We start from the raw sequence: 18,197 nt of genomic DNA on the forward strand, positions 1-18,197 counted from the left end.
CCCCAACCCAAAAGACCTATTTCTTCTATGCATGGCATTTTTTTGTTTTGACACAGCTTCAGCACTCAGATACTTGTACACAGTTCTCAGTGCCATCTGTGGGAGTTGTGCATGTGTAGCTGAGGGCAGAGTTGTTTGCTAGTAAGAAGTTATTGGCTTGTTCAAAAAAAATGAAAGCAGCTCTTTGAGGTTTTTGCTTTGAAGAATTTTCAATTAAAAGTCAGTGATGAAGTCATACAGTTCACCTAGTATATAAATATATTTTTGTAATTTAGGACAACAAGCAAGGTCAATAAAGAATAGTTTTTCTATGTCTCAGTGGAAAGAAGAATGTTATCCATGTGATTGCAAAGGGTCTGCCAAATGGGAAAAAATCAGTCAAACAAAGAGCACAGGGTTGCTTGCTGGAGTAAACAATTCTAAATGAACAAAAGCTCTACATAAAAGTAAAATGTCCCACCCCCTAGTGAAAGCTGTTTTCAAAGCTCTGTATTCTTTCAGAGTGCTGTAATACAGATTAACCTAATGTTTTTCTTCTGCTGATACAACAGTCTGGTTCCTCAGTGTACTTCTGTAATTTCAGCTGTCATATTCTGTTCTTAATATTTTAATATTTTACAAACTGCCTTTTAACTTATAAAGATAAAAATCTGTTTTTCTATTCCCTACACTTCAGAAGATGTATCTGTACTGTACACCTTTCACATCAAGCAAGTTTGTTGGGAGATTTATATATAAAAGTTATGCTAGAGGCAAAGAAGGCCCAATAAGCCCCCAAAAAACCCCTTTTGTACATACAGTTTCAGGAGAGCTTAGTTATCCTTCCAAGGCATGCAACTGAAAACCAGCAAACAAAATCATCTTGGTATGTACCCAGAATACTGGGCTGCAACAGGACCATGTGCTAATTTAAGGTGCTCAATGTGCTACCAGCCTGGAAGATCTCAGCTCATAGAAAACATACAGGAGAAGTGATGGATGATGATGAGAAACACAGACAATACCTTAGAAAGCCAAAATATGACTGCAGTGGCAGGATGCTCCCTATGTTCTACAATGGTCAAGGCAATATGTGCCCAGTGCCTTCTTGGCACAAGACCCTTCTGGATTTTAGGGCTTTTGTTTGTACAGCTGGTAGGGAGAAAAATCAGAGTGGATTAAATATCCCATGTGACTATGAATGTCCCATATACAAAATACTAACTATTGTGTTGAATTTTATCTAATATTCCTTGATGCGATGAGGCTGCCCTTTGCAAGTATTTCATAAAAATTGCAACAAGTTCAAAAACCCCAGGGCTCACACTGTTTCACATTAAAATAAGCAGGTGTTTTAGGTAGCTGCTAGCAGTGCTTTTAGTCAGGAGCGTCCATGTCTTATCATAACCTGCGTTACTTAAGCAGAACAATTTCAAATCACATCACACTAACCAGGAAGCACAGGTTGTCAGCATGAATCTGGATTTCAGGCAGTTATGTAAATAGTTTTCGACATATACTTGCTTCCCATGCAGATAGAAAAGTAAGATGTCCTCAGGATTCAGATAAGCTGGAAAGATGGGGAAAGAAGCTGCCTGGCTAAGTCTTTTCACTAGAAATTTCCATTGGAAAAATGTATTTTTCAGGCTGTGACACCTCAGACTGAACTAACTTGCTTAAAATATTTTGAAATGCCTAAGGAAGATGTTTAGTTTTTATATTAGGATAGCTCCCATGAAGTTTAGAACAACTTATACTAGCTGATAATCCAGCCCATTTCTTTCAGACAACACACATCTAAAAGCAATGAATAGTGTAAATGTCAATATGAACAACTAGCTTACAACCATGCCGTTCATATGCTGTATTTTAACCACTTCAGTCTTAAGAGTCCTATCATTCGTTCAACAGAGCAAGGGAAAGACCCATTTCTATTTTCAGTTGCATTTAAAAAAATTAATAAAAGTTGAACTTTAACAGCGCAGTTCCCATTTTATCCCTCTACGTCCCTAGTCACTGCGTGCAGTTATGCTGGCAGATTCCTACCTTTGCAGAACTGTGATTCTACTGCAATGGAGACCATCTCTTGTTCTTTACAGAGATTGCCTGCATGCTGTGGAAAGACGTATGGACATAACCAGGCAGAACAAACTGCCCGAGGATGCCAGTTATGCAGTGGAGACTGCAACTGTGCACTGCTGCCAGTCTCAGGGCAGTGCCAAGAAAACCATTCTCACAGGAGGCTGGATTCAGCTCCCATGAAAATTACAAACACTTTAACTCCCAAGATGTTTGTGTAACAGAATGTGTGAAAATTATCTACAGAGAATGCATAATCACTAATTTAAGGAGGTGCAACATAAGATTTAAATAGAAGTAACACAATCATGATCATTGGTAGCATGATCACAGTATTTCATATAGTTTTAAAACATCGGCTCCTGTTTTAAGTCCTAAGACATAGAGCAACTGAGGCCCTTAAGTGCTATGACAGTGTTAAGTTAAAAAAAATCTCACATCTCACTTATTTCCAGTATGATGGTTTCTATCTATATATGTCATATGGTTTCTACTGTCAGGCCAGTTGAATTTGTTAGCTCTATGTTTCAGTCTCATTACTCTTACTTTTAATACAGAGCGAACCTGATGAAACTGTGCTTTAGTCACATGCATGTTCTAAATCATAGGACACTACAACCATCACTACAATAATAAGCACTAGTGGAGACTGATTAATTTCCTTGTAAGTGAGGTGGGGGTTGCTCTGAAGAGGCTAGCACAACTGTTAACTGTTATTTTTGACTTGCTACTCCTACTATAATTAAGTTATCTATTAGTTTCTCTGCCACATTCCTTGGAAATGCAGCTCATTTGACATAGTTTATCATGTATGTGTTGCAATGTTGAGGCACAGATGATGGCTAAAGGAAGCACTGGTTTTGAATGTATTTGGATTTACTGTTTTGGTCAACTCCTGGGAGTGGAATAGTCAAAAATCTGCAGAACTCCTATTAGACATCCGAGGATTGGCCTTTGTCCTATTTATATATGCATTAAGTTCAAACATCTTTACCATCTATTTTGGATAACAGAGGCAATTTTCCCTCATCGTAATGCACTAATACAGAATCAGGACTGACGTTCTGGTTTGAGACTTGCTTGTTTCAGCGTAACAGCAAACAAACTATGACCTATTTTATACACTACTGTATAATACAACTGGTTTGTGACAGTAGCTTATGAAAGGTTTATACACCCACACTTTATTTTGTTTAAATCATAAGAACTATGAGAATTACATTTAGTAATTTAAACAGTTGAAAACAGTAATGAAAAATACCATAGACTCAGACTGTAAGAAGATGAAAATCCATTAAAGAAAATCTATTGGAATAACTTATTAGCAGGGGCTTAGAGTAAAATATATATATAGAAAGGAGTTTCACCCTAGCCTCCCAATGAAATGCCAAAGAAGCCTGACATGAAATTGGAGCCACCAGCAATCTGTCTGAAATAAGACCTGACTTTTAAAGAGACAGTTCTTTACAAAGTGTCTATAATTTTAGCCTCTTACTATTGGAAGTCAACATGTAGGCAATTATTAGTGAAACCTTTCGCTTCAGGAAATCTTCAGTCACTCGTGATAGGAAAGTGATGTGTTGAAAAAAGATACGTTAAACAAACAAACAAAAAATAAACCGGAAATTATGCCCATAGACATGCCTGCTACTCATGAATCTGAAATGGAACTGTCAGAGGACCACTCATCAGGAGAGGCTTCTGCAAAATGGGTATATAAAAGTGATGGGACAAACCTATTCTCCAAATCAGCAACCGAGTTTGTAAAAGGCATAGTCTTGCCTCCATGACTTTAGAGAACAGACAATTTCGGGGCATTTTTTGATTCACTTAAGATTAGATTAGGGAAGCAAGAGCTGACATACAGGAGACTCCCAAACACCAACATCCAGTAATGGAGATGGGAAAAAAGGGCTGAAAGATCTCTAGCAGAATTTGTTTGTGCAAGGCACCATGCTTTCCTAATATTTTGACAGAAAGATTAAGAACTCATTTGGATATATCTGGATGGCATTTTTACAATTCAAGATGTACAAAGAGAAAAGAAATATTGGAAGATACAAGCATTAGACTAGATGAACAACTGACATGAACGCCTGAGTTTAGGAGAGAACAAACGACACAGAATTAGATATACTGGAGACTGTATTGCTACTGGTTATCAAAGTGTCCTCCAAATCATTCATTGACCTGAGATTCATGAAGAGACAGCCACAGAAACACAACAGTTTAGGGAAGAAGATCCTGGACTGAGAGAAAAATCCAGAATGAAGGCAAACAGCGGATCTTCAGTGCATCTGATTAATGCAGTTTTTCCCCATGTAAATAGTCAAGATAGAAAAAAGAGAATGGTGAAAATAGAAAGAACTGGCCAGAAATGGAGAGAAATCATTCCAGAGTCGCAGGTCCTTAGCAAAAAGCATTTTGGCATTTACAGGCAGAAGCCAACACGGGCAGAAAACCAGAATGCCAGATTTGCTTGGGCAGCTTCATGAAAACTGCATTTACACCCATTTGCCCCTCTTACTTCTGAAATGTTTTCTACTTGCAAAATAGGATAGGTTCTGTAAAGTCACCAAATTTAAACTCTCACACAGACTAAAACAAATGATCAGGTAAAAAAATAAAAAAGACAGTTACATCGAAAAAGACATCCAAGTGACTAATACTGCAGTCTGGGTTTAAAGGGAAGTCTGGGGCAAGTACTTTCTATGTTCTGCAATCTGTCACCCACTTCTTTGCTAATCTCTGAATCATATTTTAAGACTCCACTAACAGTTCATGGTCTTTCTTTCCTTGCCTCCCCCCCCCCCTTTTTTTTTTAACCAAAAGAATCTCAAGTCTAGTTTTGCTGCAGGACTATTTGGAGGTTCTACTTTTTAACTGGTGACAGCCTTTGCTCCAGGCTTTTAATGCATCTCATAGTTATAAATAGAAATTTTGGTTTTGTGTATCTAAATGACTAACAAAAAACACCAACAGAATTTTCAGTGAAAACACTCCCATTTTTTCCACTATTATCTTGAAAAAGGTTAAAAGAAGAAAAAGAAAAAAAAAAGATTGCAAAACCCATGAAGAATTTATCCTCTCCTTTAAAACAGAAAAACAAACAAACAAAAATTATGTTTATATAATCACCGAAAAGTTGCCAAATTGCAATTGCCTTTTTTCCATTACAAATCATTATTAACAACTGCAGAGTGATGGGTAAAAATACAGCTTTGGTACTGGAGGATTAGTTCAGACTTGTGCTAGCAGATACACTGCTGTGCCTGTGTAGGCATGGTTCAGAAGATCATGTATTCTGTAGCTTATCTAAACGATCATCTTTCCTTTTTTTTTCCCCAAACATTCCCAACGTAGTTTCAGAAATTAAATGTTACTGTAATCTTTCTAACTTTTCAAAGACGTCTGAGTCCGGGGTGTGGACCAATAAAGCGGAATCTGCATCATGAGTCTTATGACTTTTATCACTACATTCTCAGCTGTTAGTGCCAAGTTTAAACTTTCAGAAACATCTCAAGCATCTTGAATTAGGCTTGATGAAAACCACCACATACTCAGCTATCGGCACTGCTTTGTTCTTGGATTTTCTTTTTTTTTGTTGTTTTAAAATAAATTTTAAGGTCTTTTGTGTAACTGAAACCTTATACATTACCTTTTAAATCAAAAGCAATCACATATATGAACCCATTTTTAAAACATTTTGACTGCAGCACTTCTGTTTTCAGAAAGAAACAACTGACTACCTGTAAATACAGTAATGTTTAAAAAAAAAGCAGAGCCAAATTCTTTTAACTGCAATGTCCTACTGACAGCAAGTAGCCTTCCACTTTAAACCTGTTTATACGGCTCAGTTTGAAACAAAGAAATTTGAGGAAATACCTTCAACATGGCACATCTTAAAATATATATGTGTATATATATATATATATATATGTTATATTATATAACATATATTAAAAGCATAAAACCATGGAATACGGGAAGGTCACCACTTACAAGAGCTCCATAATCAGATTAATTAAAGAACTACAGCTACAGTAAAAGGAGGGCAGATGAAATTAGAAACAAATTATTTTGTTTAAAATCTTCCTACAACATGACTACATTTCAACCCCCTTTGGGGGGGGGGGAGGAAGGAAAGAAACTCTCACATCAAACTGATGAATTCCTTACAGTTTACTGAGCTGAATTTTTCTAAATAAACCACAGAGGTGCAGTCTTTGAGAAATCCATTAGCTATTCAATGTCTTTTCCTAGTCCAGTATTATTACCTACAGTACATTTTAAATATTTTTTTTAAGCCTAGTGTAAGACATCCCATTTATATATATCCCACTTTCAGTATTTTCCTTGGGAAACTACTCAGTCCTGCAAATATGCATGTGATTGTAACTTCATTTATGGCCCCATTAATAAGGATCCATTAGAGCGCATGACTATATTCATATGTTTATTTGCTTATGGAATGAAATCCAAGAAGTTTCGCAGTGTAGCCATTTTTTCCTGGGTACTGAATTTAACATTTTTCCTTCCTCAATTCATTCTGCTTTGATGCGATAGGATAATTTACTTTGATACAATTACATACAGCCATCCTTCAAAAGCATGCAGACTAGACTTCTCCTGTTCAACTTAACTTCGTAAGTGTATTTAGCTTTTGAATCCTTCCTCATAATTCAGGTGGAGGCATACCACAGCTGTATAAGGAGCGACTGACTGCATTTCCTTGCTTCTTGACAGTATGCATCTGTTCCTGCTCTAGTGCTCCTAAAATATGCAGCCTGTTCTCCCCTTTATCTGCAATCTTGTTCATATTTTCAAGGATTTTCTAGTGACAGAACACCTACATTTTGAGTTCTTCAAGCATGTTGCTGGTTGCATCTTCCCAAGGGAAAATATTCTTTCTATGAAAGAAGTATTTTTAAAATCTCTCAGTATAGGTGAGTAATAACTTCTACTGCCAAAGGAGAAATACAGCTTGAAAATCGAATGGAATGTAAAGGAATATTCCCTCCTGTATCTGGAAATCAACCCCCCCACCTGCTGTGAAGATTACTTTCTGTCGCAGTTTGGTTTAACTAGATTTTCCACACACTGTGTACGTTCAGGGTTACAGAAGTACCTTGCAAAGCCAAGGCTATGGTTCATCTGTAAGAACTGCTAGCGAATAGGGTCACAATTGTTTTTGCCATAAAACCAGGAATCTGTATTTCTTTTATTATTTTCTCTATGAACAATGCTTTTTAAAAATAAAATTTTACAAATTCTATGCAGGTGAGAAGAAGAAAAGAAAGCCCTTTGGAAACAAAATAGCTGAAAGTACTAGACAGTGTATACAGAACCAATTGTCTTTCCAACAGCACACCAGCAGAGAAATAACCATTGTAGCAGACAGTGTCAGTAGAGTGTCTTGTTCATGTAAGTGATGAATGAAGATTTAGGTATTTTCATAAAAAAGGCCAAGTATTTTCAAATTCCTTTCATTGTAGGACAGATACTTTTTCATTTCCAGTGATGTCTCATCAGTACTACATCTGCATAACACACTGCTCAGAATCATGACTAGATGGGGTTTGTCCATTGCATGGAGGCACAAATCAAATTAACCAGGTCGTTAACCAAAAAGCAAAGGCCTATTTCTTCTTGGAAACATTAAAGCAAAAATACGACTGGAGCCATGTGGGACGAAAACAAGAAGAAAACAAGAAGATGCAGCAAATTGTGTCCAGTTTCAAATGGACGTTTTAGGCTGCAGATACTGATGAAATTGATATGGACAGCCCTAGATAAATGCACGCTGGGAAAAGAAGTTCTCCTAAACAGATAATCTCATGGTAGATCATCAGCCTCATGAAACCAAAAGTAGGTCTTGCTATGTGTGTGCCACTGTGTCATATCCTGCCAAACATGATCTCAAATAACATGCAGGTTATTAAATCACCTATTTAAATACATTTACATTAAAGTAATTTCAGCAAATCGGAATAATAAAATCAGAAAGGACATCAACTTCAAAAAAAAAAAAAAGGAAAGAAAAAAAAAAGAAAAGCCCCAGCTCATCTGCTATTAACTCACATCCTCTGGAGGTTGTTTTTTTATTAGCAGTATTTTCTGTAGAAGGTAATATTTTTTTAAAATTCTGTAAAATATTCTGGAACAAATTTATCCCATCAGCTGTGCTATATTGGGGAGAATTCTCTTTCTCCCTACAAGTCTAAAGCTGTGAGCCACTCAACGGAGTCTTGAGTGCTATGCTTCTCTCTACATTTTCAGTCTGAAAGTAGAAACTGTTAAGAGTAAGGACTATCACACCTTAAATGTAGATCATTTTGTGGAATGTAATGTTACAGCAGTGGAGCAGTATAGCAAACAAAATGTCAGCTAAAAATGCTGTAGCTTTATGATCTTAGGTAAAGGCTGAAAGAAACACACCTTTTTCTTTGCACTCAAAAAGAAATTTAGCAGGCATACGCATTAAAGAGGTCAACAGTCCTGCAAGACGCTATTAATTTATAAAGTAATTTTCATGCAAAGTTTTCACACTTTCTATCCCAGAACACTTTTCAAAACTAGTAATAAATAGTATAAAAGACATCGTGAAAGAAGAACAAAGAATTATGAACAAAGAAAAAAGACAGACACTTTAAACATGCTGTGAAGCGGGGGAAGAATCAGTGGTTTATATGAGGCTACGTTATACCCTGGCCTACCAAACCAAGCAGACATACCATGTAGGGTATGGTTTCACATGACACAGCAGGCACAGGACAGATTAGCTGATCTAAAAGTGAGCGGCCATCACAAATGGGCAGTTTTCCTTCCCTCTACTACTGTTGCACTATTTCCCTTACAGTGGATGGAAGGCTTGTGTCATTACCGGGCAAGTCAGTTTGTCAGGCTGATCCAGCAGAAAACCAACCCAAGGGGAAGCAGAACAGAACTGAAGAGCAGTTCTTTGTCAGATCTGCCAGCTGAACCAACTCACCGTGAAGCCATGATTGCTAGAGCCAAGAAAAGGAAAGGATGGCAGAAACCTCGGTCAAGGAATGACAGGACTGCCTTTTTAATGGGGAAGTTGTTGGATCACCTTAGCTGCCCCATAAAAATCATACTTTCGGTCCCTACTTGAAAAAAAACCCAAAAGCGTTTTGTTCTGGTTATGTTCTAATTAAAACTAAAACTTCACTACTTGTTTCAATAATAATCAACATGAATAATGAATAATAAACACACTTTCTGAAACCAGAAAAATAAATTAGGAGTGCCTTTGGATTTGTTACTTACAATCAGTTTACATTTCTAACTTCCTCTTAATATCCTTTAAATATCACACTGGTCAAGATTATACAAACATACTTTCATAAAATTATACATCTTTGCCTAAAACATACCCATGAAATAAGGTATACATAGCATTGTGCTGAAAGCCACAACAAAGCAGAACCTGACTGTTAGCTCACATTAAGTGAGTCTTTGGCTGATATTTTCATGGAAGGTATGCTGATCTTTCTAGTAGTGTCAATAGAATCACATTACTGCTCGAGTCAGCATTTTCTAAAAGCTATTTGGCAGCTCACCATTCATCCCCTACAGTTAGATTCAACACTGTTTACAGCATCTAATAAACAGGGTTAGAGTCATATACAAATTAAAGAGATACTTCATTGTTATTCTTAAGGTAGTTAACTTCGTAATAAATTGCTGTATCTATTTAAAAATGTTTTTCTTCTTTTTCTTTTGATCGTGACTCTTAATGCTTTATTTGTGACATCTGAGTTTTTAGTAACAATAAAGGCTTTGTCCTGCTTGATACGACGAGCTCAGTGGTTTAATTAAAGGGGATTAATTGAATTAACTGAATTAATTAATTAAGTTAAACCAAATGCGCAGAAAGACAAGGTTAAGAAGTAGTTGCGTTATGGTATTCATTATTGTATGAGTGCTCACAATCCACTTCAGTGCAAAGTCAGCTGGGTTAGATTGAATCACTGGCAAAAGCAGTTTAAACTAACCTTGCCGACTTTACAATGAAATAGGGTTTAACAACATTAATAAACAGCAGAATAATAATAGCAGAAATAAGAGCAGCTGGAGCACTAACAAAATTAATTATGGCATTGCAGCTGAGATTGATAATGAAAACCCCTGGACAGTAACTTCTCAAACTAGTACAGCTGTTTCCAAATAGCCATCTGTCTGGGCCCCGAGGCTATTTTATGTACGGATACTCTTAAATTAACTTAGCAGAGCTCAGTTAAGGAATTACAGAAACAATGTGATAATATTGAAAGCTAATGTGATATAAGCAATACGAACTTGCACTGGTTTAAGAAAAAAATTGAAAAGGGGCAATCTTACAAGTTTCTCTGAAGTGGTGAAACAGCTGTATGTCCTAGAGTCCTAAAATAATTGATTTGATGACAGGAAAGCTGTATGAGAGTGATTAAAAGGAAATTTGTTTTTCCTTTTGAAACAATTGGCAAAGAAGGCAACGGAAATCTTATCACTACATTACTCTCCAAAACAACATAAATATAGTTTATGGAAAGATTAAATTTCTCCAGAGACAGGAGTTTTTTTAATCAAGTCAACTGCCAAATGACACAGTCCAATCCACCCTTACCCCTACTTTTCTTAGTTGCAACGTTTTGAAAATGGTTTTATCTTGTCCTCTGAAAATGCACTGGTAATTTTCTCCTTTAAGATTTTACATGCATGAAGACTGTAAACTATGATTGTATAATCACCTAATATTATAGACTTCCTTTTTCACAGTGGTATGTTGTAAATATACAGGTTTATTTCTTAGAAATAAGTGGGAAACATATGAATTTGTAACTCTTACTGGTATCATGGACAATGGGACATGTGAAAAAAATATGCCTTGATGGGATGATGTAAATGCTAACAAATTGAAGAGAGAGTCCAAAAGAGAGTCCAAACCATAAACATTAAACTGCAATCATTTAAAATGAATTAGCAAGCCTGCTAGGTCAAATTCTGTTGTCACCTTCAGGAATGCAATTTTTCAACAATTAACACTGACAGAAGTAAACATGTATTACGAAGAGAAGAATTTGGCTTTTATTTTTTAAATTTATAATGAGATTAATTTTATCATAGTAAATCTACGAATCCACTGTTTTCAGATCTATTTACATCTTCCTTCAAAAAAAAAAAAGAAAAGATGCCTACATTTTTAAACCTTCGTTGCTCTGCCAAAGTTTTCTTTACATATCAGTCAGGTCTGCTGGAAGACAACTTATGTTTCACGGATTTTATTTTTCATCATTTTTGTACACTGTTACTAGTTGCTATTTGTTTAATCTTCTAGCTCTAAGCTACTAAACCAAGAATTCTACTTCACTTACTGCATATGAACAGAACATATATATACACACATATAAATGCAGTTTTTCCCTGTTGTGATGTATGATTTTGCTCCTCAGAATGAATTCTTTTCAGCTATAAAATATCCCTTAGGCAACTGCATGGGTTGGTAAATAAAACTTGACCTTCTGTGGATTAAAACTGCAATATAAATATGAATAATGTTTGGAAAAATCTATGCAGTCCTTGTAACAAGCTGCTATCACCAAAAAAAAAAAATCGTGACAGTCTTCCAGTTTTGGTATTTGTACTATAATGTATACTGCCCTGAAGAAAATTCTTTTTGTTCTGAACATTTCATAATTAAGCGAAGCAACGATCAAAAGGTCCTGCACATAGCACAGTGCAGACATAGAAAAGCATGTCAGCTCATAACATCTTGCAATATATAATACTGTAATAGCAAGGCAACTGAGAAGGCCATGATACATAAAGGAAGGCTTTGAAAACAATGTCTTTTGAAAAATTACTCTTTTATGACAGCTTTGATATCAGCTGATAGTTAACTGTCTTTATGATTTAAAAAATTCTACCCTGAGAATTCTGCAGACTGAATTCCCACTTAAGCCTTCACAGCTGAAACAGAACCTGCAGGAACAGAACTCATTATGGTTCTGCTGTTGGTGTAGACATGCAGAACTGCTTTTGAGGTTGTCATTCATTACTGTCTTTCTTAATTATAAGCCTGCCTCTCAATGTATCTAAACATCTACTCAAAGAACTCTATTGCTATTTGTATTGGTATCAGTACCGGTATCAATGCAGACTCCTTCTTATGACAAGAACTCCTAACACTGGGAAGGAACATTGGAAGAATGTCAAGCATTTTGAAGTGTACGCAGAACACCAACTAATTCTGCAATTGGAATTGGAAAAGTAGATTTCTCCACAGGATATTTTCTAATGAACTCAGGGTGTAATACATATAGTATAAATCTTGCAGTATTACAACGGAAGCAGATTTTACTGGACACATTCTATTAAACAGCACAATGCAGCTGAAGCTAGCCAGCAGGAGCTTCAGTCCAGCTCACACATTTTCCCTGGAGATCATGAAGAATGGCTGTTTGGGCAGGAAAAGTACCTCCAACAGGAAAACGCTTTTCCTTGCACTTGCAAACATGCAAACCACAGAACTATCCAGTAGCTGCTGCTGCAGTCCCCATCTCTCATCACAGGGAAAGCAGCAAAACTGAAGACAGACCTCTCTCTGTGCAAGAGCTTTGTCTAGCATAGGTAAGCCAGGAGGAGTTGCTGAGGTTGTCCAGGCCCTGGAGAACATGGTGGATGCAGTACTTGAATGTGATTCCCTCAATTGCAAACATTAAATCACCCTGTGGTACCAGCTTGTGCATGTGCCTGGCAGGTGAGCACTCCAGAGGATTAAAGGAGGAAGCACACAGAGGCAGCCTTTTAACGGTGAACACAGTCCTAGAGGATGAGAGTCACCACTGATTCACTTCATGTTATGTGACAAAATGTGGATTACTTCAGAAATCCAGAGCAACAATTTAAAAAATGTTTGCTCCCAGTACCACCTGGAGTTTGCTGCACAGTTGTTGTGTGAGAGTGGGTTTAAATACTGTTCCACTTCACACAATAGAGGAGAAATTGTGTTACAATAGCACCATGTATTAAGATATTTATTGGAAAGATTTATACTATAACTACTGAACACTGTGTCCATTAGAAAATAGCCAGTGGAAATACCTACTTATACAATTCTGATTGCAGAATTAGTTGGTGTTCTGCATACCCTTAAGAAGGCTTGACAGCAAACTTAACACAGTATAACTGCAACATTACCCTGACTAGATGTCCTAAAAACTAATGCTATCCAACAGATATGCAAGTACAAATAAGAAATAATAGCAAAGAAGTTTAGGGAATCAAAGGTTTGCCAGTGGGGGAGCTTGAAAACATGGAGAACTTATCAATTTATAACTTTGTGTTTGCTGGTATTATAAAAAGTAGCCCATCTGGAAGCGCTGGGATTTCACACAAAAAAGAGCCTAGCATTTGTTTAAAAAGTTATTATTGGCCCCAAGTGCCTATTACATTTATTTTCTGTAAAGGAAAAAACATCAAAATAAGGAAAACTGAAAACAAGGGGCTATTTTGTAATCCCAGTTGTTATAATGATCGTTACTAGTAACAGATTTCTCCTTTCACATACCTTTGGGCAAAAACGTCAAAAGATTGCAAGCAGAAAGGGAAACGTGGGGAACTTTCATGCCATCCTTTTAGCCTGATCTACTTGTAACTAATGATAGATAGAATGGATGCATAATAAAAAGTGAAAGAAAAATTGCAGTGCATCAGGTTAATGACCTGACTGCTGTTAATTCCTTTGACATTTACAGAGCATGGACTATTTTATAATTAAAATGCTTCATAGTTTTAGTTTTAGTTGTATCATCTATTAAAAAGTAGGACAGTTTTGAAATAACAATAGCCACAAAAGACTTGATGACCAGAGTTATCGAAAAATTGCAAGGCTCTAGTCACTTACAAGAAGCTCCAATTGCTACAGCAGTGATGTTAATAAGTACTCTTTAGGTATGGACATTTTACTGTAGTTTCTAAAATAAAGCATACTGTGAGGATGTCAAACACTCAATTCCAGAATACCCTACTTCCTATCTGTGCATGAGTACAATAACTCCATTTAATTAAAAAGAACAGTTAAGTTGCATAGAGAACAAGGAAAGAAAGAAACATTTGAGAGAAGACCCAGCAGGACATATTCAATGTCTCAGCTTAGACTTTAAATGTGTAGAAATTGGGCACCTGAAGGTGAACCAATGAAACAATGGCATGGTCTATAGAGGCAGCAAAGAGAAAGAGCTCCCAATGGTGACCCACAAATATTCAATGCTGAGTGAAAAGCTGCCCAGGTCATTAGGCAACACAGAGGACAGAGGCCTCCCATTAAGCTGCCAGATTGCACATCAGCAATTTTCTGTCACTTGAAATCCAGAGCTGTAGATTTTTCTGGATAGTAGGTATCTAACTGACCAGGACTCAGCATTTTAAAACCTTTCACAGAAACCTGATTCTAAACTCTCTCGCCCTGCAGGGTTTCAAATGTAAGTCTTTCCTTTCCCAGTGAAGTCCCACGAAAACCAGGCTCAGAATGGCTTTTTACACAGATGTGCTTTTGTGTACTGAGCTGAAGAGGTCTAAGCCATGACTTGCCCCTGGCTTTTAACTCCTGCCAATCACCTGGAGATTGGCACTTCCTCAGCCATGAACAGTAACCAGGTATGAGAATACCATCTCATATTCTGCTCAATTTAACCAAGCTGTGGGCTGCTGAAAGTCATTTTCCCTCTCTCTCCCTAGTTCACTTTCTCCTTTGTGTTAGATACAGCAATCATGTGGCAACAGCAGTGTGGAAAACTAACCTGCCCCATAGCAAAACCTCTCACCGACCCAAACCCATGGTGCAGTTACACAATCACTAAAACTGATGCAAGAGCTACAGAGTGGGATCAATCCTTTTGGCAGGTCCCAGTTTGATCCAATTGACTGCATGAAACTGCACCCTGAATGCTCTTATGTAGTTCAGGGCAAAGATCGGCCATCTGAGAACACATATGCGACAGTGCCATCAGACTGAAGGACCACACAATGGTGACTGGTACAACATAATTTTCCCTCTCTCCAACAGCTGAATGACCTCTTCTTACCTCCATCTATGGGTGTGTAGTTCACATTCCTACATGTATCACGTTTTGAGTCCAGCGCACAGAGGCTGGTAAAATGTAGACTGGTTAAGGAGCTAGTGAATCCCCCCTGCATTAGTAGACAACTAGAGGCTGGGCAAATAATCATAATTACAGCACTGTGCCTGAGTAAGTGAATGATAACTTTGGCCCTGTAAGTAAAGCCTTGTCCACAATCAGGGCAAAACAGAAACATGTTACAGTGTTGGTTCTTAAGGCAATCTGGCCTCATTTCCCTTGGCAATTATATTGGATTGTTTGAGTTTGTTTTCTTTTTTTAGAACTGTACAGGCCAACTTCTGATATAAATAACTACAGGAAAATGCCAGTAGAACATTTAGCAGATAGAAATCCCACAGTTCAAAAAAACTGTACAACAATCCATCTGGTAAAAATCAGTATTCACATGTTGTGTAGCTGGTAGAGGTCTGATCCTGCCCTAGGAAATACTGAGCCAGCACATTGTTATAGTCCTCTGAAATTATTGAGCTTTGGCCCTGTACTGTATTTTTAATTGCCACTTTCAGCTATACAGGCAACTAACTTAGAGTAAGTAGTGACTGTAAAGAAACAGCCAGGCATTTCCAACAGACATTGCCTTCTCTTTTCACTCATGATTCGTGTCTTACTGTGTGTCCTATTTCTTGATACAACTTGAAATATAAAAATTAAACACTTAGTGTAAAAGAAAAATAATTAAAATATACAATTTAATTCACCTACCTTTGGCTTCCTGCTTAGTCCAGAATTCTTTCACTGTTTTAATAATGTTTTTGTCCTCTCGCAACTGCTTTTGCCACTGACGTAGCTCTTGTATTTCACTATCACAGCGGACCTGGGAAAGGGAAAACAGAAAACGCAGCTAAAATTATATACGTTCATGTTACCCAAGACAATAAGCCTTTTTTTTTCACAGGGCTGTGGCTGGGCAAATACATGACATCCATCCTTTCTGCAGGGCCTGATATAAAAGCACAATCCCAGAGGTTTACAGTTTTCAACTTATACAGAAATAAAACCCACATAATTGACAAACCACATTGAAAAGATAAATACGCCAATTAGGGGATCATTTTGATTACCAAGGACTCCTGAGAATCTGATTGCAGTGAGACGCTTATTCTTTGAGTTAATTAAAATTTAAAGCATTATGCTGAAGGGTATTAGTGCCTTTAGAAAACCACAACAGTATAAAACCAACCCATTGACCAACATAATAGAGCAGAAGAGGAGCATGAAGGGTCATACAGCAGGAAATTTATTCCAGCAAACTGATTCACACCTGCTACCAGCTACAAACAGGCTTACTGACAATCCCAGCCATACAATTTTCACAAACAGGAGAGCCATTAATCTGTTATTTAAAGTAATTGGAATGCATTACATGATATCTATTCTTTGTCAGTCAATCACCCCTATGAAGGGCGTAATTCTGCTTCCACATAAAATGACAATATTCACAGGCCTTGACTCCATTTAAGATTTAAGTTGAATTCTTCTCTTATTGCTTTTGTACTGGTGTAGATCCTACTAATATAAGAAAGAGCTAGCTTTGCATCAACAGCTTTTACCACTCTGCTACTTAAACTTGTTCTAAGCAGGATTTGATTAATTAGCAGTATGTTGCCAGTTGTCTACCTCGGCATTCAGACAATTACTACCTCCAGGGGTAGAGCAAAAATCCAGAATAGATACCATCTCTCTGACAACAGTGGGGAAGGGACATGCTAGTATTAGCTTAGTCATTGGTAAGTGATGTCCTGGTTTCAGCTGGGATAGGGTTAATTTTCTCCCTAGTAGCTGGTATAGTGCTGTGTTTTGGATTTTAGTATAAGAATAATAGTGATAACACGCTGATGTTTTGGCTGTTGCTAAGTGGTGTTTACACTGGTCAAGGGCTTTTCAGCTTCCCCTGCTCTGCCGGGTGCACAAGAAGTTGGGAGGGGGCACAGCCAGGACAGCTGACCCCAACTGCCCAAAGGGCTATTCCATACCGTATGGCCTCATGCTCAGTATATAAAGCTGGGGAAGAGGAAGGAAGGGGGGGACGTTCGGAGTGATGGCGTTTGTCTTCCCAAGTCACCGTTATGTGTGATGGAGCCCTGCTTTCCTGGAGAGGCCTGCCCATGGGAAGAAGTGAATGAATTCCTTGTTTTGCTTTGCTTGTGTGTGTGGCTTTTGCTTTACCTATTAAACTGTCTTTATCTCAACCCATGAGTTCTCACTTTTACTCTCCCAATTCTTTTCCCCATCCCACCAGGAGGGGAGTGAGCAAGCAGCTGTGTGGGGCTTAGTTGCTGGCTGGGGTTAAACCACGACAGTGATTATTCTCTTAGAGTCATATTCAAATTATAATAGAATTATTAAAAATGGAGTTTCTATTTTTTCTAAATGTTATGTATATAAAATGTCATTATGTTTTAGGACTTGAATAACGTGGTGGAAATAAGCAGCAATAAGCTTGGTTTCTCCTGGCACATTTTTGCTTTCAGGAAGCCAACTACTTAGTTTTCTAGAAAACTTCGTATTTTTATTTTATTCTTACATGATATGGTAATGAGTTTACTCTGCGATTTGAACTCTATTACTCTATTCCATTACACACTGGTTTTTTCCACTTTCCTGAGATACATACAGAGCAAAAGAGCAGGACTTAGTTTTCCACTAGTTAAAAAAAAAAAAGACAACTTAAAGAAAACAATATAAATTATTTATCAAAAGTATTCTTTCCATCCAGAATTTCTCCTTTGTGGTGCAGCTAAGAATGCAATAGACAGTAGCTGAACTCCCACAGCACTTTTCAATCCACTTAGGAGAAGATAACTTGCTGTATTTCAGATAGTGCACTGGCAGAGCAGAAATACAATACAAGGCTACATGATCAATAAAGACAGGCAAGACTTTTACTCAGTGACTTGACATCAGATACCTCTTAGGCCTCTAATAATATCCCATTATACTAATATAGTTCTGTATTATCTTCTATAAAAGTTGTATGAAGTTCTTACAAGGTTG

The 18,197-nt window shown here is 37.3% G+C and overlaps 1 protein-coding gene across 4 annotated transcripts in view; it reads right to left on the bottom strand.

Annotated features, from left to right (window-relative positions):
- IQCK (IQ motif containing K) overlaps positions 1–18,197 on the bottom strand; it is a 173,137-nt gene that overhangs the window by 129,035 nt on the left and 25,905 nt on the right. For all 4 annotated transcript variants that reach the window (XR_012777535.1, XM_075514619.1, XM_075514618.1 and 1 more), the window contains one exon: positions 15,906–16,017. Coding sequence is in view for 2 of the 4 variants with exons in the window: in XM_075514619.1 (XP_075370734.1) it covers positions 15,906–16,017 (112 nt within the window). In the remaining 2 variants the exon portion in view is untranslated. Of the gene's footprint in view, positions 1–15,905; positions 16,018–18,197 lie in introns of those variants that run through there.

The sequence above is a fragment of the Mycteria americana genome, chromosome 12 (assembly GCF_035582795.1).
Source record: "Mycteria americana isolate JAX WOST 10 ecotype Jacksonville Zoo and Gardens chromosome 12, USCA_MyAme_1.0, whole genome shotgun sequence".
Taxonomy (NCBI): Eukaryota; Metazoa; Chordata; class Aves; order Ciconiiformes; family Ciconiidae; genus Mycteria; species Mycteria americana.